Raw genomic sequence first — 26,422 nt, 5'->3', positions numbered from 1 at the left:
AAATGTGCTCCTGAGAACACACATACAAACAAGCCAATTTAATATAAATGACTTGGAGATATGATAATAACAAAGGTGGATGTATGCTTTGTGGCGTTACAAACTTAAAGTATCAATAAATTAACTGACCCGATGAAAACCTTCTTCAATTTCAACCGTTGTTATTGCAATGTTCAGATCGTTTACATCTCAGTCTAGCATTGCTCTGACACATTCATGTTAATCCTACCAAGGGCCAGAATGTTATCATTTCTTCTTTTGCAAATTCAAATACTGTACATCTTTACTTTCCCTTTTATGGGATAGCATTCTCAGCAAACCTCTCAATCACCTCTACTCTCTGCTACCTATCTCACACATTAAAATTGAACACACTGAAAACACGGCACAATACTAGTCGCTTTAATACAGTCAAACTCGGTCACATATTTATCACTTATCTCTATAGTTAAACAGGCACATTAATCCAACTTTGACGACCAAACTAACATGTTCTTCCTGTAACTCAATACTCCTTCCTTTAAGGAATAAAACAAGGAGAAGTTCACTTTACATTTTACCTAACATCAAACAATATTTCATGGATAATAAACAAATTCAACAAATTTTGAACAAACCAATCCTTCTTCAGACTCGTGGTTGACCCGCACGCCACAAAAACATAACAAAACAAAACATGCATCATCCAGTCATAAACTAACCAACAAACCTCCTGTATATAAAGACTACATGACTTGTCAGCTTCTGAGCACCCAAGTCTATAAATGAACGTTCAAGCACAATTTTTGACCCATAATGCTTCATTCATTTCACTCATTTGGTAGAGAAAATCCTTGATGAGTATAACTTTAAAATGAAGGTCCATGAAGGATGATAAACTATGCAATTCTTGTCCAAACAAATTGCAACCCTCTCAGAAATTAGGTTGGAATTGCTGCACACGGCATGGAGTTGGTGTAATAACTGCTCGAATCTAAATCAAAATGAGCTTGTGAATAAAGACCACTGGTATGTGAATGAAGCAGTCTCTCTTTGCTACCTGTCTTGTGTACATGTAGTCTTTATATACAGGCTGACTGTCAAACAGGAAGCAACATCTTGCCACATGTAAGATACCTTCCTTCTCTTCTCTTATAGCACAGGCTAAGCCATCTCCTCCTATTGTACCCCACTTCACTACAACACAGGAACAGTTCCCCAAATAAAACAATCTTGATGATCTGAACCTGATAAGAAATGATGATCCAATCCCAAAGCCTGCAAATATGTGCTACATCCTTATAAACCGAGTTGGTTTGGTCGTTTATATAATGAGCTGTATACCTTAACTCATCACATTCTCCTACATCCAACATTATTTTTGGCACTAGGAACTTCGAAACCCTCTAAGGACATAAAATAAATGAAGAGTGGGGGGGGGGGGGGGGTGTCGGCGCTCTCTACCAATCATCAGCGATCACCTGGAGAGGTCGGTACTGTCATGGGTGCTGCTAGTGCTCTGACCAGACTTGGGCTCCCCCCTGTGGCGCTGCAGCCGTGGACTCCGGTCCCCAAGAGGGGCGACGCCCATGGAGGCGGTGGATGAGGAGGGGGATGGTTGGTCCCCCTCCTGCATGTGTTGCCTGCGGCGGGCGATGGAGGCTAGTTGATTACTGGTGAAGTCCTGGAGTAGGGGGCTCAGGGCGGAGGGTACGGAGTAGGCCGATGGGGATGTAGGGGTGTGGTCTGAGGGAGGTGATGTGGGAGCGTAGATGTTCAGCATGCCTCTCGGCGGCACCCGTGGTGATAGACTCCCAGAACTGATTACTGCAAACAAAATCAAATATGAGTATGCTATGAATCATTGAAACTCTATGATAAGTGTAATATCAAAAATAATATGCCTTTCTTGTATAGTGCAAATTACATTTCGATACAATGTCTCTATGTGCTTCCAAAGGACTTTGGATATTATTACCTCGGCTTTAGCTACGGCACCAGTAGCGCTCAGTGCATTCAAGGAATGAATCCTACCCGGTGTAGTGTGTAGAGCATATTGAGATGAGGGAATATGGTCTTTACAAAAAATCACATCAAATACAGAATGTTCCTACCATACAAAGAAAGAAAATTAAATAATCCAATTGAAAATCGTTAGCATAATTATTATCATTGAATGAAACTTGTCTCAATATAAAACAAATCACAACTGCAGTCAATAAGTTGTAAAAATGAAGTGTCAGCTACAGACATGGAGCCTTTGCTCCCAAGAGTGTTTTACTTGTACTGTGTACACCTCTAGACTTTAGACTTTATTTTGCCCTGTTACAGTGGAAGAAAGGGCCTTGACAAGCCGACAATGTCCTTTAGAACATGACATAACCTGAGACTGACATAACATAAACCTACCTGGCACTTGCAAGTCTTTCTTTCTTTTATTCTCCACAATGCGTTTCCTGATGAATGGTGATCCTTTCTCCCTCGGTCTATCCTTCCCTGATGAATCACTAGGTACCAAGAGAGATGATGAATACCCTTCTATCCTAGCATGCTGTGAAGTGGAAGGGGTCAGCGAGGGGGAAGCCCCTCTCCCTTCCGTAGGTCTCACCAAGAGACTTGAGGGTGTGGCTTTAGTTCTATGTTCTAACATGCTGCTGCTGCTGGTGGTGTGGCGGTGCGAGCTAGAGGGCGACGTAGCAGCTTTCATAAAGTGCTTGGAGTTGCCTTGAGGAACGCTATTCTGTTCAGAGTACATGAGCAGACCTCTCTCCTGCCAGTATAGTGGCTCAGAGCCGTCGTGCTGCTTGTTGTGCGACATGTTATGATGAAGCGATGTGGATCTCACATCCACAGGCATAGAGAAATCCAGGTTGTTGTTGAAGCCGTGTCCTGGCTTTGTTATTGCGTTATTGCCATGAGTGTCCACATTGCGTACGCTACTGTCCGATAATCCCGGCGATGTGTGGCTAATTTTGAGGGGGTGACTGGCACGTTGGAGTAAAGGCGATTCGATGCACGGTGGCGGGCTTTGTACGGGGCTTTTTGGTGACTTTTCAATCTTTTTCCATGGGTCTTCAAAGTGTAGCTCCTTTCTTAACGTGTTCGGAGAGCGTGACAGTCGTAAACTAAAAGGTTGCAGCATGTTCTCCGTTGCACTTTTGACACGCTTGTTGACCTTAGGTGACCTAATGTCTCTCTGCTTCGCCTCCAACGCTGAATGCATCGAGACAGCGGTGGTCGAACTGGCACTACGTAGATTGTCTGCGCTGTGAGAATGAACACCCATTGTGTTTGAGTCTGATAGCGTCACATCGACCGCTCTGTGCACGTTCAGAGCACGATGCGTTGGTGGTGAAAGCACTGCAGAGTGAGGGCGTTCTTGTCCCTGATGCGCATGCACCTGGACCATGTGACGAGGTTCCCGCATTGCACTATGTTTGTGTTTCCCAGTGAGTGATACATTCCCACTCTCCATTGCTTTACTTGTTACTTTCTCCTCTGCTGCCGGACTGAGCTTCAAGGTCTTGGGCTCAGGTTCTCTAAGATCTGCGCTCTTCACCGAGCTCTCCGTTACCTTCTCTTCTGCTTGACAGTTCTTCGTCTCACTCAAGGAACTTTGAATTGCACTGTTTGGTTTGGCTGTGGCTTGGGCTGGGACTTGGGCTGTGGCTTGGGCTGAGCTAGCTGCCTGCTCTTTCTCTCTCTTTCCCGTCCAAACCTTCTTGTTCTCCCTCATGTTGTGAAGCATTGACTGAGAGAGGGCCGAGGGCATGAAACGAGCCCAATTCTTGAACAGAGGCTCAACCACAAAGCCTATGAACCCTGGAAGGCAAACACAAAAACAATACGTCTACAATTAAACTCTTGCCAAGAGAAATCCCCATGTAAACAACATTAAAATGTATCCCAAACAACTATTAAAATTGTTCATACCCTTACCAAGTTTTGTAACTTTTGCAGTATGTAAACAAATTCAATTGTCCCCATATAAGTTTCTTGAGGATGTGATTAAATTATTCAACAAAGTATTCAACAAAGGCCCTAATTCAACCAATTCATCTTTCATTTTTAATTCATGAAAAACACAGAACACATCTAATTTACAAGGGATGTGAGTAACTAAGTTGTTTTGAATATTACATGTAAATATTGAGATATCAACATTTCTTGTACAATTGAGAAAATGAACCCAAGATGCACATTGGTATGAGGACAACAACATCAATCGTAGAATTTTTCAGTTTCATGAACTCTCAAATCACTAGGATGCAGACCCCAGAACTGCCAGATTCATTTAAAGTGAATGATACAGGCGTCCATGAAGGTAGCCACACTGAACTTGTGACAAAAGTTCACTGTGGCCGTCCAAAATTTTTGCCGGAGCCTGTTAAGGATCGAGACACATATCGTCGGTGGGGTGACAAAACCTCATATCTCAATTTTTTGAGATATTTATTTTTTTGCATAATTTTGTACCTAATGGCCTACGACACCACCTGATAAATCCATGGAACGCCTCCTGTCTCGGTTTTTTCACAAATTCCAAACAAAGGACGGTGTCACAGCACTAAATCTGTTGAGACAGGAAAGGTTTTTGTGCTCTCCTGAAATTTCATGATTTTTGAGATACAAGGTTTTGTTACCCCACCGATGATATATACAACCCTTGGGAGAATAAAATACAATCAAACTTACCGCATTGTATTTGTGGAATTGTTGTTGTGTGTCGATTGCAGTTCATGGAGATTGGCAGGTCATCAGCCTTTTCTCTGTCACCTTAAAGGGAGATCAAAAAGAATATTACACCATTTTTATTTAAAAATATAAAAATGTTTAAAAAGGAAACTTTTTGAGGGTGTTTTTGCTTCCTCTAAAGTTGAGGTCAGGCCCTTGTGAAAAATGCCTAACATTATGAAACATCTTTGATTATGTTTTGAATCCTTCAGATGGGATTATCGCAGTGCTTTTGTAAGTAAAGTGGATTATCAAGGAGGTCTGGAAAACAAGAAATCAAGTTCTATCATTTTATCCATCACGGTGCTAACAAGTTTACAAGGCATGTATCCAACTTAAATATCATGAGAAAAGTTCAATATCATGGTTGAATTTTTCAATTGTTCATCTAGACAAATTTTTTTTTTTTTAAATTGTTCAACGTTCAACATCAAATTCAAGTTTTGTAAATTCATTTGGACATGCACATTTGGGGCAGTGGTTCACTCGTCCTTCTGACCAGTGAATCAAGACTCAAGAGGGCGCTGTTCATGCTAGCTCTTACCTTGTCTGAAGAACTCTTCGGACACCACATTGCCCCACTTCTCAGTGATCTGCCATGGTCGGCAGGGGTTACAGATATCAGCACACTTCAGAGCAATCTAAAGCAGGGATGAGAGAGAGAGAGAGAGAGAGAGAGAGAGAGAGAGAGAGAGTTAATGAGTGATGAAGATCTGAATGACAGAAAAAGGAAGTACCTATATTGAAGTTGATGGATAAATCCTACTTTTCTATAATTTAGAACAGTGTATTAAGATTCACCACCATCACTATCACCACCACCATCATCTTCATCACCACCATCATCACCATCATCATCGTCATCATCATCACCATCATCATCACCACCATCATCATCATCACTATCATCATCATTACCATCATGGTCATCATCACCACCACCATCATCATCATCATCATCATCATCATCATCATCATCATCATCATCATCATCATCACCATCATCATCATCACCACCAACATCATCATCATCATCACCACCATCATAACCATCATCATCATCACCACCATCATGCCCTTTAGTAGATCCCCATGGTAACTTACTTGTAAGATAAATTTCCTAGTTTCATGACTCTTAAGATTCAGGTCACTCCTTTCTAGTATATTCTGTAGAATAGAAAAGAAGAATCATAAATAACTTTCTTTTTCCATATCAAAGCACAAAATGGTGGACCCTTTTCCCAACAGCATGTATAGCAAACATCAAAGTAATAATCAGAAAACTGAAAGAAAGTGATTGGTGAATGTAGTTTGGTTAAATGGACTGCAGACAGATACAGTACTCTCGAAATGAGAAATGATATTAAAAATGAACAATTCAAATGTTAATGTGGCACCAACTCTTTACCAATGTAAAAAGAAATGAAGGCCGTAAAATTATGATCAGTTTGACTTTAAACTACAATACCTTGTTTCAGGTGAACTGTTTATCTTTAAAATAGCTGTTTTTGGAATGCATTACAACAATGGCTTCCTTTGGGGAATGCTCTGAGATTGAGAAGTCAGTAGAAATCAACTCACCTGAAATTCAGAAAGGAACTCTTGTTGCCTGGCAATATCAGTCGCCAGGATAAGCGATCGTATATGATCCACAAACATTTTCCTGTGTGGAGAGATAAGAGAAGTTCAATCATGAGACACTTATGACTTGCATTTCTTCTGGATATAACAAAGTAAAACATAAAACTAAAAAAGAAAACCCCAACACAATCTATGTGAATTGTCATAGAGATCGAGAGAGAATAATTTCAAAATAGTGGAGGCTACTAAGAGTAAATTGATTTTTGAGAGGGAACCATTTGAAGTTATTTTAAAATGTTCACCATGTACTAAACAAATAATTTCAATTGAAATAAGGGGCTGGACAAGCATATTATAGTAAAAGATCAAATTAGCCTTGGTGGAAATAACAAACACAAATGTGCATCTATCGGACTAGGAGTTCAAGTAACAGAGATTACGGTAGAGGAACTTTCAGAAAAGGCTAACCATTGCAGCAAATGAAACTGATGCTGAAGTCGCATCCATTCCAAAATGTATGTTTGATAAAAGTATGTGCACTAAACCTACAAGGTTTCAATCGATAAAACATTATTTATGTAAAAACACTCATGATTGGTAAAAAGTTAAGAACACCTTCTGAAACTGCCAATAAGAGAAGGCCTACCATTGTACATGGTTTCATGATTAATCACAAAAAGACACCTTTTTTTTCTTCTTTCAAACCAGCTATCAACAAGATTCGGTTCATAAAAGAAGTAATCATAACAACTGAACAAGTTCCCCCCAAATAATAGATATATAAACAAATCCAAACATTCCTTATGTACATTGTAACAGCAGTAGCGATTGGTTACCACTTGGGATCATCATAAAAACAGCCAATGAGAGGCGACTTACCATTGTTCAGGGGGTAGATGGTCTAGAAGGCCTGTTTCTGTTAGAACTGAGATGCCCACCCGCCAGTGGTGGTTCTCAAGAATTGAGGAATTCTAAAAAAGAAAAATATGGAGAGGGAAAATTTGAATGTGACATTTAATAATAAAACAAAACAATTATGATGTGTCTATTAATGTCATTTGTCATTGGATGAATTCGCTCACAATTACATGATCAAAGACCAGTTACCTACTACTATTAAAGCCTTCATGAGTCTCGTGACTCCTGACACTTTTCATACAGCACATTGTAAATAAATCTTTATTACCCCCCCAAAATGCTCATCTTTGGGCATATACCGTCAAACCTCCTTTAGCAGCCACCTCTATATAATGGCCACCTGTCTATAGTGGTACCCCATGTAATTGCCCCCCTCTAGAAGGAAATGTGTGTTGTAGAACCTGTCTAGAAAGGCCACCTGTCTAAAGTGGCCACTTATCGTGTTTTCATTGGGTAGCCATGATAAACAGGTTTGACTCTACTTTCATTCTTACCCATCAGGTAAACCAAAAATCCATTAATTTCAGCAAAGTATATAACAAGACTGAGCATTCTAGCTTTAATATGTAGAGTCATAAATAAGGCATTCTATATACATTTATCTGTCTCAATCCAGGTGTAGATAATGGGTACTTCATAGGAATGACTTCAATTTAAATCGTTCAGTGCTGTATAACGATGGGCAATGTAATAGCAGCAAGAATGGAGCATAGTTTATGCTTGAATGCTATGAGAGCCGCTACCTTTTGAAGAGGGCAATACATACAGTCATGTGAAGCCAAGGCATATGAAACTGCAAATTTATTATTTTGCCACATCATTTCCTGCATGCTGAATAAACATAGTAACCTTCACAGAAAAGAAAGTAAACTTTAATAGGGAAGTAACATCATAACATCATATTTGTTATGATCATCAGGGGAAGATTGGGAGTTGGCTTGGGAATTTCTATTACGGTATACTGGTCCTCTCTACCAGAAACAGAAACCTGATTAATATACAAGCTCAACGATAAAGCAATTGATGGAATGAAAACTTTGATTATATCTGACAAGAAAAAAAGAAAAGACAGTCAAATCTGTCCATTAAAGGTACTCTGTCCCTTTTGCAGGCCAAAAAATGAAAAGGTTACATAACATTCCAATGGCATTTGAAAGATAATACTAATTTAGAACTCCCCTTAAAAAAATGGGGCTTGAAAATGTCTTTAAGTGGGAAAATAACGACTATTAGTTGTCAAATTGACTTAGGAGCTATAGAGCCAATAAGTAATAGTCTTGATTTTCAGACCGTTGTACCGCATGTTCGTACGTTTTATGCTGCACAAAGATTCAATCAGTTTAATTTTGGCCATTACAAGAAGTGGTTTATTGATGTAGACAAATCCTTTACAGCTCATTTTATGTATGTTATTACCAAAGAAGAAGAAAAAGCCAGTCAGTCACTCAATACTGACAATAGTGTCTGACAGTTAAGTCTAGCAAGTAAACAGGTTTCCTTGCATAATTTGAATATAAGGACACTGCTAATGTTTAAATTTCAGATAGGACATACATGACATATTCATAATTCCTGCAAAGTTCTACAGAATTTGAGGTTGGCTGCAAAAGGGACATAGTACCTTTAAGGCCTCTCAAGGGAAATATGATAAGTGGCCACTGTAGACAGGTGGCCTTTCTGGACAGGTTCTTCAACACACATTTCCTTCTAGAGGGAGGCAATATAGGTGACCATTATAGACAGGTGGCTGCTAGAGCAGGTTTGATTGTATACCGGTATGCTAAATGGTGTATTGACATTTACACAGGGATCATTTGCTACAGGCTTTCTTTTGTCAAAGGTATAAGGTTCGGTCGGGCCATGGTCAGGTTGTTATAGGGTTTCAGGTTAGGTTAAGTGTTAGGGTTATTCAAACCCTCATTTTCCCTATTGTATGTTTATCAAAAAATATTAGGTTAAGGTAGGGGTTGTGATACGGTTTTATGTGAAGTGTAGGGATAGGGTTACATAGTAGGTATAACCTTTGGTTCAGAGTTGGAGATATGAATGTGGTTAGTGTAGGGTAGCAATGGCCAAACAATCGTCAAAAGAGCATGTACGGGACTACACACTTTAAGGATTATGAAGAGGAGTGTAATACTAACCTGATAGAGCTCAGCGAGATGGTGTTTGGAGTTGATGAGGTACTTCTGATTTACACCAGGATGATCCAGGTCATGCATGGCTGACCCTAACAGCGCCCCCATGATCTCAATCGGTTTCAAGGCTTCTCGCAACTGAAAGATAATAATAATAATAATACATTCATTTGTAAAGCGCAATAACTATGTGGATATATTCTACTGCACTTGATTTTATATATGGGTATTTGCAACATAAATGTTTGAGTTTGAGACTTGATATTTAACAATTCAGTGACATACATGTAACTAGGAGATGATAGATTAATTTAGATTGTATTAGCTTATTTTTTTATATTGCCCGTCGCCTTCAGGGTTACAATGAAACACAGCAGAGTTTTACTGATAAAGGGGTGATGTGGTCTGGTGGATAAGTTGCTGGACAGTGAATCAAAGGGAACGGGGTTCGAATCCCTGCAACAAAACTAATGTCCTTTGGCAAGACATTAATCTACATTAATCTAGGTGAGGTTAATGGGTACCTGGCAGGAATTAATTCCTTGATTTGCTAGAGCGCCACGATGGCAGCCGTGCTAATGCCGGGGTAATAACTGCGGACATGAGTGCTATACAAGAACCTACTATATTATTGTTATATGTGATCTAATTTGACGGAATCTTGCTTAACCATCCTTACCCACCCCTACCGTGCCCCTCTTAATCCCCTTTCCAGTACTGCCCTCCGATTTCCTTACCCCCTCCCATGATCACCATCATCACCCACTCATCCTTTACCCATCTTATCACTGGGCAAGTGGAGATGCATGAAGAGAGCCAAGTCTCATGGATCAAGTGCAATAAGAGGACCTTCCTTGTAGACCCCTCTTCCCCTGCCCCCCTGCCCTCACCCCCTGCCTTTACCCCCTGCCCTCTCCCCTGCCCTCTCCCCTCGCCCTCCCCCTGCCCTCACCCATCTTGACCCACCCTTCCCACCCTCCCACGCCCATCTCATCACTGAGCAAGAGGAGATCTTTGATGACAGCCGAGTCTCGCAGATCAAATACAATAAGGGATGTGAGTCAAGAGGGTCTTCCCAACCCAACCACGTGCCTTCAAATCACCATCCATGATTCACGGTCATCAGGTAGATTCTCATTACAAAAACAAGACGCCGCTTGAGTAGCGAGGAGAGGGGCAAACACAAAATACAGGTAGAAAGTGAGGAAAGAATGACGGACAGAGAGAGAGAGGGGGAGGAACAGACAGAGAGGCAGAGAGAGAGGGAGGGAAACAGACAGAGAGGCAGAGAGAGAGAGAGAGAGTGAGAGAGAGATGGAGAGAGAGAGACAGAGAGAAAGAGACAGAGAGAGAGAGAGAGAGAGAGAGAGCGAGTGAGAGCAAGAGATGGTCAGAGAGAGAGGGAGAGAGAGATGGGAGATGGAAGATACAATCCAGATATCACAGAAAAATATCTCCAGGCAAACTAGCAAATTGGATGTTCTAGATTTGGCAGGATTAGACGGAGCTGAAAAACATCAAAGCTGCTCTGATGGCGGATAAAGCCGTCTCTTGTTTCCAAATGATCCATATACTCATTAGGAAACGGAGGGTCACCACACGTCTTATTGCAGTAATCTCTCTCAACACCTCGAGTGCTTTTCACCTTACTTTACTTTTAGTTAATCTTCATGTGTGCCCACGAAGAACTCTGATGAACCAGAGAGAGATGAACAAGAGAGCATCATCACTATCATCACTAGCTATGAGATGCTTTTTTTTCATCAGACCAGATGAAAGCCATGATGTTGATGATGATACTAGTGATGAGGATGTTAATGAAGAAGATTATGTGTCTGCTTGTTCTTCAATTTATGATGGTGGAAACTTAGCAACTAAAAGCTTGTAACACTTGTTTGGAGTAAGGAGGAACATTGGCACTACAATCCTTAATTCTTCCTCCTCCTCCTCATCATCAATTCATCATGCTCTTCCTCCTCCTCCCTCCCTCCTCTTCTTCATCCTTCATCCTCCCTCCTCCTCCTCCTCCTCCTCCTCCTCCTCCTCTCCTCCTCCTCCTCCACCTCCTCCTCCTCCTCCTCCTCCTCCTCCTCCTCCTCCTCCTCCTCCTCCTCCTCCTCCTCCTCCTCCTCCTCCTCCTCCTCCTCCTCCTCCTCCTCCTCCTCCTCCTCCTCCTCCTCCTCCTCCTCCTCCTCCTCCTCCTCCTCCTCCTCCTCCTCCTCCTCCTCCTCCTCCTCCTCCTCCTCCTCCTCCTCCTCCTCACCAAGTATAAACACATTAAATGGTATCAGGAGTGGTGTTCTTACCTTCTCTTCCTGTAGATAGCAGTGCATAGCTTGGCAAACATCTGCTGCATGCATAGAATTGTGGTACGGGTTCTTGCTTTTATTGTAGTATGCTTCCTCAATCAATTCTGTGAAAAAGAATTTTCAATGCAAAATTGTCAAGACTCACTTGATAAACAAGCTATATATGTATGTTAAACACAATAAGTTAATTTGACAAATTGAATGTACATGTACAGGTATGGTATGATCATAATACAATCTGTCCAAATTCAAAAGAACTCCCCATTAGGATAAGATAATCCAAGACAATAAATGATCAGCACCTGCACAATGCTAATCTAGGTTCATATAAGATGCTCCCCCTTACCTATTTGGGTATTACACAATGTAATAGGGTCAAGTCGATACATGTTTAAGGTACTATGTCCAATTTGCAGGCCCAAAAAATGAAAAGGTTAAATTCCAACGGCATTTGAAAGATAATACTAATTTAGAACTTCCCTAAAACAAAGGGGGTTTGAAAATGTCTTTAAGTGGGAAAATAACGACCATTAGTTGTCGAATCGACTTAAGAGCTATAGAGCCAGTAAGTGATAGTCTTGATTTTCAGACCATTGTACCGAATGGTCGTACGTCTAATGCTGCGCAAAGATTCAATCAGATTAATTTTCGCCATTACAAGAATTGGGTTATTGCAAAAGGGACATAGTATCTTAAACAAAAGAAGGACCAAGCACTGCTCCCCTTACACTTAATATGTATCTACGGTATACAAGAAAATTATCAATATTTTCGTCATCAAAGCATAGGGGATTGTAATATGGCACTCCAGCGCACAGAGTAGAAATAGATCTTGGTGATTGGTTTACTGATTAGATGGAGAGGGCGGTATACTTACCAAAACTCTTCATGAGCTTACAGCCGTCCAGCTTGAAGTGTCTGGTCAGGCCGTATTGCTCAAACAAATGAAAGAGAACCATCTTTAATGAGTGGCCTGAAAACAGAGGAAAGATAAACACAAGATTAGCCATCATATATTATTTTATTATTATTATTATTATTGTTACACAGGAGCTCTTATCTCTTTTTCTGTTGAAATTTCTATGCCATCATTTTCATATAGTTTGAAGTCTTTTTTTCACCAGTGCTTAATCTCTTAGTGCTCCACATAGTCCATGTCAGTTTTCTTCACTGCATCAAATTTTAAAGACAACTTGCAAGATTTTGATCAATAGCAAGAAAACCTGTGAGATAGACTTCTGAAAATCGTTCCTGTTGAAATTCCTTCTGCTGTATGACAGCCATGTAATGTTCATTACTTCTTTGTAATCATTGACATTATTATGTTCATTTTTGTTATTTTTGTTCTTGCCATAATATCAAATGTCAAACAGATCATCCTCATCAATGTCATCCATTAACATCATGTCTATCCTATCATCTAGATATCATCAATCATCTTCATCATGATTTTTAGGAGTTCTGTCCCGGGAGTCATTGCAAATATCATTGCAGATAGGATCGCCCAGGGGCTGTCTATGTCAACATCAATATGATCTACTTGTAGTACCATCATCCATGTGTGCAACATCCTCTTAGTAATCGATTAATCATCATCATCATCGTCAGCGATACCATCATCCTCGTTCATAATATTATCATTCTCGCACACACCATGACTAATTTCCTCTTTGTATTCTCTGATATCATCACTGACGTCTCACTCCCTGTCTCTACTCTTCCTCTCCAGAATAACCAGCTTGCGTTCTTTCTCTCTAGGAAATGCTAGACGTGTCAACTGGCTTGCATTCAGGATGGGTTGCTATGGTAACGATCATCACCTGGGCAGGAGCAGGGCTCACCTGGCAGATGCCTGTTGGTGTAGGCCATTCTTGTGACAAACTCACTTTGAGGGATGAATTACCTGCCTGCCCTACAGCACAGGATCACCATCCATGCCTCCATCTTCAAACTCCTTCTGTTGCAATGTCTGATTTTACTACAACAGTCATCTTCACCATCGTCTTCCTTAGAACTATTATCCTCCTCATTGTTCCATTTCCTTCATATACCTTCTCCTACTCTTTCATAACATCACAGTTTATCAGTCATCCTTCTCCTTCTCCTCCTCCTCTTCCTCCTCATCATCACCACCACTATCATCATCAAAATCCTCCTTCTCCTCCCCCCTTCCTCCTCCTCCTCATCTCCACCACTACCATCATCAACATCCTCTTTCTCTTTCCTCACCTCCTCCTTCTCATCATCACCTCTTCCTCTCTCCCCCCCCCCCCCCATTTAGCCACCCAAACCTCCACAACAAAATAAATCATCCTGCCCTCAAACTCCCAACCCACCGTTTCCCTGGAGGAGTCGCCACCACAACAGCCCCCTCTATGTTAGAACCAGAAATCATCAGCCAGATGGCTGTTGGATTGACCATTCCCACAACCCTCCCTCTCTGAGTGTCACAGCCGGTTGAACTAAGGAAGTTCCACGGATCAGGACCAACCTTGGGGTCATTTCCTCCCGCAGCTTGTGACTTCCTTTGACATCTGCCTAACTCAGTTCTGGCTTTCCTCAAAACCACTTTCACAGGTAATCCAACGTTCTGAAGCTCGATCTCCTTGCCCAACCCCTCGATACAGAGTCATATGTCAACCCAAGTCAACTTCAGACTTCGACATCTGCTTTACTCAGCTCTGTCTTAACATTTTCTTTTTTCAATATTAACTGTCACATGTTATCAGTAGCGTTCCGTTACATAAGTGGGCCTGGGGGCTCAAACCCCTCAAAAATTTCTTTGAGACCCCCTTCCCCCAACTTTTCATGACTATAAATGAATTCAAGTGAGGCACATACATAAAAAGAATGCAAGAGCTCTAAGCCCCATAAAAGCCCCTCCCCCGTGTATTACTCTAGAACGTTGTTGAAGTCTCCTAGCCTAGCCTTTCGATACAATTTCAGGGGAACCCTACTCCACTTCAAGTGAAGAGACTGAAAGTTGAATACCCTCAAATTAAAGTACATTACGAGGACAACACTCAAATATTACAATGTAGGCCTAATCACTTTGTATACTTTTGAAGGATAAAGAATGTACAAACAACAATTTAAAAATCACCCACATTTTATTCATAATTAGGAAGATTCAAGAGAAGGGTTTGTTGGGAGATAGACATATTGGCCTAAATAATTATCAAAGAAGATGTTTCATATATACAGGCAGCACATGAGAGAGAGAGAGAGAGAGAGAGAGAGAGAGAGAGAGAGAAAATGATACAATTTTATGACACCTGCTCCTGTGATGTCTGACCTTATGAAATTTGTAAATTTCATCTTGCATTGAGCCAACACAATATTGTGCAATCCATTCCCAATCAATTGCAAGATGGCAATGGCCAATCAAGATACTCGTTGCATGAACATACTGTTAACAAGGCTGACCATCAACCAATCAGACTCATTCTTTCAAATGTGCAGCTGATCCTCCCAAACCTTTGTGCTATATGGGGCCCTGATTTAAAACCCCAAAGCAATACAAGCTCTAATCCCATTTCTTCATTTCTTTGACAAAACAAAGTCCGGAAGCATCACGATGCCAGAACTAACGTCAGCTTGCCATACTATAAGACAAACATTTGCATACAGCAGGTTGCATGGTCCACAAAGGGAGTCAACATGAAACAGCAACGGTTTTGAATTTCGATTTTCAGGTTTGACAATCAGCGACGGCTTTCAATTTTTATTTGACAGATTTGATAATCAGCGACAGGATAATATTGAATCTCAACCAAAATTATTCATGATATTATAGTCTTAAAATATGTTTCAGATTGCAGCAGAGTGCATCTAAACAGAGCCTGGCCACAAGGGACCTTGTGCTTTGCATACAATACATCAGTTCCTCCCACGTTCCAATTTTACATGTTGAATCTTTGCTTATAGACTGCATGCACCCTGATTGAGAAATGAATCATCAATCTAGATCAAATACATTTACATGTACTTAAAAGTATAGGCCTTCATGGCTATAAAACATGAACAAAACATACAAGGAATCAATAGAAAGAGGAGACTGGGACCTCCATGTATATTTATCTGTGACAACTTGCAACAGTTACTAATAACTGCTTGCTCCCTGATGCTTTAACACACCATGACATAAGAATGATCTGCCATTTTCTGAGAATCATTGGAGGTGAGAAGAAAAAAAACCCAGGTGCTCCCCGCGCATAATTTCATTTCTGACCCTGGATTGCTGATTTTGGATTCAATCTCTCTCCACAGGCGCAGGCGGGCTGACTAGCTAGCTAGCTAGCTATTCAGTCATTCTACCCCCCTCCCTCTCTCTCTACCCAGCAGTCTGAGTATATCCACTGCCCTGGATGGGGGTGCTAGCTAGTCCCTGGGAATTACAGTCAAATCCTGTTACAATGAGCATTACTAGAAATTTAGCATTTTCTTTGTGAAATAAAAGCAACGTCATATTGCATAAATCGGAACCAATTGGATGTTACTTTTCCAAATCATATCCATTCAGAAAAGTTTTCATTTTTAGTTTATCATTTGGTACTTGGTTGGGTAATCCCTTTGGCAGCTTACTCAGGAAGCTATACTGGGATGAAATGGATTGTGTGAAATTGGTATACTCTAAATATCAATTGGAAATGTATGGCATGCTCTTTTTCCTTGGACATAATGTCATAAGAATTAAAACCTCTCAGCTAAATATCAGAAGATGCAAACTTTTGACAATCTTTTGATATTGATAAAATAAAACACTTTCCTTGTCATGGCCAGCACATCACAGTTATCTCAACATAAATGAAGTGAAACTGTACCTGTAGCTACTCTTTGTGCACCGAAAACAAAAGAAGTACAAATGTTGAAATACAGTATTAATAAGATTTGATATCTCTAACAGCATTTATGCTGTGTTTACTAATGGAACAGGTTAGCAATGAATGAAATCTTTAAAGGGGGACTGCACTACTTGTAGCTACTTGCGCCCTCTAAGCGGTACCCGTTGATCTCCCATGATGCCCTTTTTTGTATGTTAATTGAGAGCTGATTTGTTGTGTAGATAGGCTTTAAATGATCATCTAAGATATGCTTCTTTGTTCTTGAGTGGCATGACCAGCATAGTAGCATACAGAGCTCAGTCATCATACCATTTCACTTATGATGATAGCCTTTGATAGTGATACTGTATTCCAACCGGCTGCTGACATGTAGAAGTTGCTCTGTCATGGGACAACCCTCGATCTCTGGGAGAGGGGTGGGAGGGAGCAAGCCCCTCAAAGGTATAACCTCCCACTGATTCTGTATTCCATCTGGCCAGGTTCCATCCAGACTAAGTGGGCTTTAAGATGTCTCTTATATCGATTTCAATTTCAATTTTAACTCTGCTATCTGAATGTGTTATCTACATGCATGATTCATGAGATGGAAATGTCATACTCTCGACGATCCTCAACCTTGAGGTCAACAAACTTTTTTCATGAAGGTGAAGGTTTTCTTCAGAAATGCCGGGTTAACCAGCCGCCACATATGTCATGTTTGTTAACGTGTAAATGAGTGGATACTACGCACAACAAAGGTCCTAAACATATTCACTGAGCTCTGGGGGGTGTTTCATAAAGAGCTTGTAAAGTTACGCATGACTTTACGAACGACTTGTATATGAAGTGCCAGATAGGATGCCCAAACTTTTTTCTGATATTCCAATAACCTCAATTAAATTATGGCAAAAAATATACTTTGCATTAAAAATGGTTGTTATAATCAGAATGTTAATCTACATCTGCACAGTTCAACTTAATAAATAATAATGAATAATGATTGAGCATCACATTTGGCTTTTCATATACAAGTCGTTTGTAAAGTCATGCGTAACTTTACGAACAGCTTTATGAAACACCCCCCTGTATTATCAAATACAGAAATGTAAAGTATATTACACTGTAATAGGTATGTAATCATTTTAATCATTATAATAACAGCATTGCGATGATTGCGTGACACAAAAAAGGAAAGAATAGCAAGAAATCCGCAATGAATACAAAATGAATGAAAAAAGCTATTTTCGGTCCCAATTCATTCCATACAGTAGAGTACAGACAAGAGAAATATAAATAATATCGTAATTCATAATTCCAGGAAATGAAAGTACATTTAGTTTAGATTATTTCACGCTTGAAGGTCAACCAGAAAGGATGTTTATCTGAGTCATACAATAATACAATCATCGATATATTACAACAAGTAGTGTGCATGCAGGCACATATACCCTTGTCAGTAGAAATGCTAAACATAGTGTCTGAGCAGTGAGACTATGAAGACTCGTTGTTCTACTGCACCCCATAGGCTCTGCACTATAGCTGCTCCTGACTCAGACAGACACTCACAGAGCTAGGCTCAACTCAAGGCTTTACAGAATTGTGTTCAACTTTCATTTTACAGTCCACTGACCTCTTAAAACCCCGTATATTCACACATTGTTTCTTGATACAATATTCCTTCTCATATACACGTACGCTCCCATTATTATTATGATTCGTTATAATACCCTATACAAGTTGCACATACATTTTGCCATCCAGTCTGAATAGGCTTTGATACAGATTAGCGCTAATTAGGAGCACAGACAGGTGAGTTTTGTCCGTGCAAATCACTGTTCATTAATTATTTAATCCCAAGGGGATCAAATTATCTCATCTCCATATGCGCCAGGCCAGGCCAGACACACATGCGTTATCTGACTGGTTTACCTCCGCTTGTGGGAATACAGAGAGAGAGAGAGCGTTTAGTAATCTCTTTGATCCGACAGTGCACAGCCACATGTTAAACCAGTGCCTGAAAAAGAATATTCTGTATCGCTTATATGTACCTAGCCTCCAAATCATTACCATAAGCATGACTACCATTTATATTCACTAAATTTAAACCTGACAGTGGGCTTAAAATTTTGAAGAAAAAAAATGCATAGCCAGGGCTAAGGGCAAATCAAATCTTTAAAAAGCAACTAAAAAAGGGTTTTAATGCTCCTCCCCGAAGGAGTGGAGATGGTGCACATGTTTGCGGTCTTGATATCCAATGAACACAGGTAGTGATAATAGCATATATTATAAGGCGTGCTGAAGTCTTCACTTAATGCACAATATAAATGAATATAAATATATATTTAAATAATAAATACCAAAAAAAAGATCACCAAAATGTATCTATATTTTGTATCATTTTTATATTCTTTGTAAACTATGTCTGAGCGAAACAAATAGCCATGTTAGACATACTTTGGACAAATAAATGCATTGAATTTGAATTTGAATTATGAATATGATACAGGGGTGATAGTGAGCACTAGAAAAAAAAAAGAAGAGGATTCGCAGGGAAAAATGACATCTAACAATATTCCCCCCTTTCGAATGAGAAAATTGGGAAAAAATAGGGAATAGAGAAAATAAGGGGGAAATCGGGAAACCGAATTAAATCAGGTTTTTATCAGGCCTGATGATAAATTAGGTTTTTATCAGGCCTCACAATTGAAAACAAAAGTTTGACCTGCTGCACAAAAAGTTTTTTTTCTCACAATAGCTATAGGCCTATAAACACAATATGCATGCATACTGGTAGTATACAGCGATTCAGTATGTTACATATATGCCTGTCATTAAATTGGCAATGCAATGGCCTTTGCAGGAAGGAAGTATAAATTTTAGATAGTGCATTGAGATTGTGGGTTGTTACATGATAATTCAATGACGTCATCATGTTAGAATAATATTTTGATTCCATTTTATGTATGGCATCATTTTTTAAAGTATCTTTATTGCATGCAAAGGAAAAGGATATGATCTTCGGTTTCAATGTAAATGTCACAATGGGCATTCAAAATTGTGAAGTATTTCCTCATTTTTTTAAAGAGAGATGGTCGAGTTCTGGTCAAGGATAATAATAATCTGAGAGGAATTTTATTTTATTTTTATTCCCATGAGGAAGAATATCATATAAACCAAATTTCACAAAAAAGGAGATTACTCTTAAAATGCCCTCATATTGTAAATATGACTAGACATTGTTAAAATTACTGATAGACTTAATCGTGTTGCCAAATGAATGCAAGGATTTAGTTTCATTGTCAACTCTACTGACTTTTCAGTATGATCAGGTTATATCATACAGGTGTATATTATTTCACAAAATAATAGAAGTCAAACCTGTCTATAGTGGCCATGTATTTTGTCTCCCTCAAGAATGAAATGTGTATTGTAGAACCTTTCTAAACAGGCCACCTGTCTATAGAGGCCACTCTCTCTGTTTCCCTCGGATTGCCTCCATAGACAGGTGTAACTGTATTTGATATAAGAAACATATCACCCCTGACTGAATGCCTAAAATGCTTTAAAGGGATCCGGTAACTTTGTCTCAGATTCTGAAACAAAATTCTGGATTTAGCTCATGCTGCTGTGATAATTATACAGGAACCCCATGACTTTTACAAGCCGATCGCCAGTCTGATTGATTCTGATTCTGATGATTGGAATTACAAGTTTTGAAAACCGTTTGCTAAACGGTCTCCCGTTTCATAACACTACAGTCTATTGGGGAAAACGAGTATGGTAAAACCGTTCACTCAAAGATTTTTACTTTTTGAGGCACTTCTTGATCATTTTGAAGCGTAATTTTTTTAGGGCTTCAATATTACACCAAATCACAGACACTGGTAACACGTAGGGCCGTGTATCTCAGATTTAACATTGTTAAACGATCCCTTTAAGAGGAGCGCATTGCACCCCTAGCTACTGACTATCAGCGCCGTTAGGAACTGTCACCTTGCTTCCTCCGTGTCGGAGTTTGATCAGGAAACGTGATTCACAAGCAGGGCATATCAAAGCTGCACTGACCAGCATGAGGGGCAGTGTTCACACCGACAGGATTTCAGATATCTTCTTCATATGCATGAGAATCACGAGAGATACATTGCAAGACTTGATATAACAGAACGAGGCACTGTTCATACCATCAGGATTTCAGATACCTTCTTTATATGCATGAGAATCATGAGAGATACATTGCAATACTTGATAGAACAGAACGAGGCACTGTTCATACCATCATACCTTCTTCATATGCATGAGAATCATGAGAGATACATTGCAATACTTTATATAACAGAACGAGGCACTGTTCATACCATCAGGATTTCAGATACCTTCTTCATATGCAAGAGAATCGTGAGAGATACATTGCAAGACTTGATATAACAGAACGAGGCACTGTTCATACCATCAGAGTTTCAGTACCTTCTTCATATGCAAGAGAATCGTGAGAGATACATTGCAATACTTAATATAATAGAACGAGGCACTGTTCATACCGTCCAACCTTCTTCATATACATGAGAATCATGAGAGACACATTGCAAGACTTGATATAACAGCATGTGATAACAAGACACTGTTCTTACTGCAAAGCTACTGATCATATTCCTCTTCCATGCGATCGGCCGCTCGCAAAAAGGGGGTTACTAGCTTTGTGTGCAGTCTCACAAGATCAATGTTGTTAGGCTTGTCATAACAGCACATTACACTGAGGCACTGCTCCAAGAGGCCGGTTGACAAACATATTCAAATTTATGGATGTTTCTTTCCTGGGGACCCAGCGATGAGGTATTCCACTAAAGGTACTATGTCCCATTTGCAGGCCCAAAAAAATGAAAAAGTTAAATTCCAACTGCATTTGAAAGATAATACTAATTTAGAACTTCCCTAAAAAAGGTGGGGCTTGAAAATGTCTTCAAGTGGAAAAATAACGACTATTAGTTGTCAAATCGACTTTAGGGCTATAGAGCCCAAAAGTAATAGTCTTGATTTTCAGACAATTGTACCCAATGGTCATATGTTTTATGCTGCGCAAAGATTCAATCAGTTTAATCTTGGCCATCACAAGAAGTGTGTTATTGATGTAGACAAATGCTCATGTACCCTTTACAACTTTTTTCATGTATGTTATTACCAAAGAAGAAAAAAAGCCAGTCAGTCACTCAATAGTGTCTGACAGTGAAGTCTAGCAAGTAAACGGGTTTCCTTGCATAATTTGAATATGAGGACACTGCTAACGTTTAAATATCACAGATAGGACATACATGACATATTCATAATTCCTGCAAAGTTCTACAGCATTTGAGGTTGGCTGCAAAAGGGACATAGTACCTTTAACCTGTTATTAATCAATTAACTTCAATACTTGGAATCCATTCGGCATACATTACTTGTTACTTTGTCAGGTGAGCCTCAGAAAAGCTCTTACTACCTTCTTGCGGATAGCCACCAATTGGTGAGCAGTTTGTAAGATCAATGTTGCTAGACCTGTCATAACAGCACATGATATAGGAGCACTGTTCCCATCGTCTAATGCCTCTTTTTTTTATATGCAAGAGTCCCATGAGATCAATGTCACTAGACCTGTCATAACAGGGCCATCACTGAGACACTGCACACAACATGCTGTGTTCCCATTAGCCCAGACTAATCCTGATAGATTGAAACCTGCCTTTTAACCCGTTGGAAAATGTGTGCTTTGACAAAATCTAATTGTATCCAACGGGATTAACGCCACCTAGGATAACAGACAGAGTGAACATTATAAACATGGTGGCCTTTCTGAAAAGGTTTCATAATGTTCATGTAACAATGTTTCTGCATTTCAATGAGGTGTCTACAAACTTAGGTTGCGTTTATCGACCAGATTTTTGGATAGAATCAGGTTTCTCAAACGTCTTTCAGGCAAATTTAGAAGGTGATAAACGCAAAGCCTTTTTTAAAGGGCTTTAGATATGGGCATATCTAAAGACGCAAAAAGGTGTGTTTTATATGTGACATACAGCCAGAATCACGTTTCTGAGAGATCGATAAACGCAAAGCTGTTTTGAACCTCACATACAAATAGGACCACCCAGGTGTTGTGTACAAGCATGCGTGTCAAGTTGACCTCCGAGAAACTGTCTGCTTCCCCGGGTCAAAACAGCTGGGCAGACACAAGGACTTTATTTTGAATCATGAAGGGACGATAAACGCGACATCCCGCAAATCACGATCATATAGTGGGGTATGATAGTGGGGTTCCATAGTGGGGTACGATATGTACATATCTAGTGGCAAGCCCCGATAAACGCGCCCTTAGTCTTGTGACGGTTTCAAGAAACTAGCCCCAGGGTTCGCTTCCAAAATGCCACTAGGGCGCTTTAGTAACGAGACGGTACGCACAGGAGACGGAGTGTTTAACCAACTGTGACGGGTCTCGCACTCTTGTTACCGTCGTGATGTTTAAGCGCTTTCGCTGTCTGCTAAAGGCGACGGGGACGCAAAGCCGCGCTGAACTGCACACCTGCTGCATTTTGGTGCTAGTGCTCTTGGGCCTCGAGGCTTGGCCGGAGCGCCGGGGCAATAGACCCGGCGGTGGGCTGTAGTGCGCAGCGTGCAGGCACGTCATGCATAACGATGAAAAAGGGCCCCCAAAGTAGGCCTAAACGGCCAAACCATCAATTTATTGTAGATTGAGGTATAGATACCGAACAGCTTTGGAAACACTAGTAGATTCCCTGTTTTTATCTTCAGTAGGCCCTGCATTGTTAGATCTAGATACAAATTATTTGTCAGCTCTCTCTCTCTTACGTCGTGTTTAGGGAACGAACGCTATGTTGGCCGAGTACCGTTCCGAAAATCGACGGGACGGAGATAATTCAGAATCGCGCATGCGCAGTTTGTTTTTTTCGCTCGCATTACCGTCTCCTGTGCGTACCGTCTCGTTACTAAAGCGCCCTACTGTCCTTAAAGAGGACACAAAGAGACCAAATGAAATCTTGGCGTGGACTGTACCTAGGGCCGCACTGATTTTGACTCATCCTCTACCGTCTTTCTCCACTAGTTTGCTTGTCATCACCAGGGCTATTTATGTCTCAAACCTGGACACAGATATCTTGGTTGATATTGAGGTTTCTGGACAGCCGTCTCTCGACCCAATTTCCATCTGGTGTATCTCATCAATGACTAGTACTTTGAGAAGGTCAAAAATTTAAGTTGCAAACTTTTTTTGCTTGAATATAAAGCCTCATGTTCAAAAGAAAGTTATTCAATGCAACTAAAAAATTCAACCAAACATCCAACAAAATCGTTTCAAGCTGTAAAATAATTGAAACATAGAATTGAATATCATGAAACATTCATGAGACTTTCTTGCTGTGAAAACAGTTGTTCACTTTTTGCAAAAACATTCTGGTTTTGAAGCAGACACATGGAAGAACACTTTCCCCCAAGCTGTCCTTCATAAGGCATTTATGAAAGTACAAATTGTTTGATCAATTTGGTATGAAAATTAGATGAAAATCATCGCTTCATGTTTTAAGAGAAATTGGAAAATCTAAGTAAAGGAAAATTAAAATTCTTTTCAATAAGATTGACAATTAGGTTTGCTACCATTTGAGCTATTACAAAACAGTTTGTGAGCTCTCATGAAATAAGCCAAAACAGGATGAATGAGGATTCACGGGAGGGGGGGGGGGGGGGGGGGGGGGGTCGCATCCCAACCTGAGGACACAGAATCACACTACGCATATGTCACATCCCATCTTTCGCAAGGATAGTCTTTCCAAATGACAGTTATCCCCATGACGATGATCAAAACAAATTCAGAACGATTAGCTTCCTCCAGTACACTCCGTGTCACAAGACCCGGCCTCTAGTCTCATGTAACCAGACTCTTGATGAAGACATTTAACCAAAGATCTTTTTCAAAATGTGACAACTTAAACCATGATAAGCAGAACATATATAACTTGAAATGATGCTTAAAACAGACCAACCATCTTGATTTAAATCAAACTGTGTATCAATTAATAAATTCATCATTCATGAGTATACACACAATTATGTTTCTAACAAACTTCTACTAAACATTTAATTTTTTTCCATTGATTATAGGCAGAATAGTCCCACGATGTCATTGTCTGTCCTACTTCTATATCTCTCTCTCTCTTTATATTTGTTCCGTTACATCTCCCATCCTACATTCCCTTCATGTTTCTTCACATTCTTTATCAAAGCCCTCTAGGGAAAATTAAATTTCTTAGTAGGACTCCAGCTCCAACGATCATTTTGTAAGCCTAAATGAATCCTAAACTTCAATCCTAGACTAAACGCTATAAATGACCTAATCCTAACCCTAACCCTAACCCTAACCAAACTCCAATCTTCAGAGTAGAGCGGGTCCTTACTCTTTATCTAATTTTTTGTTCAAAACTGTGCCCAAACAGGCTTTTCGTTATACAATGTTTCTTTATACGACATTCATCTTATTGTCAAGCTATATATACGATACTCCTACAATGTATATCATAAGATGAATTATGATAGTATAAACACAGACTACGTTTCATGAAGGAGGATGAATGACACCCCTTCCCCGTGAGGATTGCCCCCCCAGAGAGAGAGAGAGAGAGAGAGAGAGAGAGAGAGAGAGAGAGAGAGAGAGAGAGACCCAGAGAGAGAGAGAGAGAGAGAGAGAGACTCAGAGAGAGAGAGAGTGAGAGAGAGAGCCAGAGAGAGAAAAAGAGAAAGTTAGAGACCCAAGAGAGAGAGAGAGACCCAGAGAGACCCAGAGAGAGAGAGAGAGAGAGAGAGAAAGAGACCCAGCGAGAGAGACCCAGAGAGAGAGAGAGAGAGAGAGAGAGAGAAAGAGACCCAGCGAGAGAAACCCAGAGAGAGAGAGAGAGAGAGAGAGAGAAAGAGACCCAGCGAGAGAGACCCAGAGAGAGAGAGAGAGAGAGAGAGAGAGAGAGACCCAGAGAGAGAGGGAGACCCTGAGATGGTGATGCCCCTTCTACAAGTTGACTCACTCTACGTATCTTTTTTTACGGCAGACAGGTAGGTCCCTCGAATCGACCCTAATCTGATACCCTTCCCCCGCCGTCTCTTAATTTCTGTATCCCGGTCTACACTCCGTGATATTGTCCCTCACCGATTGATAAACATCGGTGAACATGCGTATTGTAGATTCCACGTGGTATGTTGCATGACAGGCACACACACTTCAGTTTAGGGATCCAGGGGGGGGGTGAGACGCTACACGTAGGTTTCTTTACTTATGGATAATCACACTTTTACTGTCTCAAAGCAAGGGGGATTTTATAACATTGTTATGAATGTGGTTACATTTTGGCATCCTTTACAAAGATATATTGGATAGATTTAACTGTCATGAATCTTTAAAACAAATGTGTAAATAATCCCCTGTAAGCCCACGCTTCCTAATGCAGGAGTCTTTCTTCAACTCTCTCACAACATATCAAATGATTGTTTGAAATGAGTAACAACCTTCAATGTTAGATTTAAAAAATCATTGCACTATGCAGAGCATTTGATCTCAGAGAAATTTTCATAAGAATTTCTAATCTGCTTCAAATTTCAAAATAGACTTACACCCATCCTTTTAACGCCTCTAATGTACCCAAGCACTTTCCAAACAAATGACCAACCTACATATACCATGAACCTACTACGAAGTAGGTCCATACATAAACCATAAACTATAATAGCAGCAAGTCCCGTCCAATCATAAGTTGGCAAGGGATCCATAGTAATCATGATGAAAATGGGGAAGGGGTCGGCAGGACCCCCATTGCAAACAAACACCTGATCATACAGGGGCTCAGCTAGGGGCATGCCTTCACCATTAATTTCCCCTCTCTTTACAGGGGGAGGCGACAGGTTTCGCAAACTGCCC

At 40.3% G+C, this 26,422-nt stretch overlaps 1 protein-coding gene across 3 annotated transcripts in view; it reads right to left on the bottom strand.

Moving 5' to 3' along the window:
• Nucleotides 1-492: 492 nt before the first annotated feature.
• The window catches only part of LOC100888624, a 79,056-nt gene continuing 53,126 nt past the window's right edge, over nucleotides 493-26,422 (bottom strand). For all 3 annotated transcript variants that reach the window (XM_030982679.1, XM_030982680.1, XM_030982678.1), the window contains 10 exons: nucleotides 12,537-12,632; nucleotides 11,657-11,763; nucleotides 9,357-9,488; nucleotides 7,174-7,265; nucleotides 6,295-6,376; nucleotides 5,818-5,880; nucleotides 5,258-5,354; nucleotides 4,675-4,755; nucleotides 2,389-3,801; nucleotides 493-1,806 (listed from right to left, as the gene is read on the bottom strand). In XM_030982679.1, coding sequence (XP_030838539.1) covers nucleotides 1,457-1,806; nucleotides 2,389-3,801; nucleotides 4,675-4,755; nucleotides 5,258-5,354; nucleotides 5,818-5,880; nucleotides 6,295-6,376; nucleotides 7,174-7,265; nucleotides 9,357-9,488; nucleotides 11,657-11,763; nucleotides 12,537-12,632 — 2,513 coding nt within the window. In that variant the 3' untranslated portion in view covers nucleotides 493-1,456. The remainder of the gene's footprint in view (nucleotides 1,807-2,388; nucleotides 3,802-4,674; nucleotides 4,756-5,257; nucleotides 5,355-5,817; nucleotides 5,881-6,294; nucleotides 6,377-7,173; nucleotides 7,266-9,356; nucleotides 9,489-11,656; nucleotides 11,764-12,536; nucleotides 12,633-26,422) is intronic.

Source organism: Strongylocentrotus purpuratus, unplaced genomic scaffold, assembly GCF_000002235.5.
Source record: "Strongylocentrotus purpuratus isolate Spur 01 unplaced genomic scaffold, Spur_5.0 spur5_scaffold_13, whole genome shotgun sequence".
Classification (NCBI taxonomy): Eukaryota; Metazoa; Echinodermata; class Echinoidea; order Camarodonta; family Strongylocentrotidae; genus Strongylocentrotus; species Strongylocentrotus purpuratus.
This window is presented reverse-complemented; position numbering and strand designations above follow the sequence as displayed.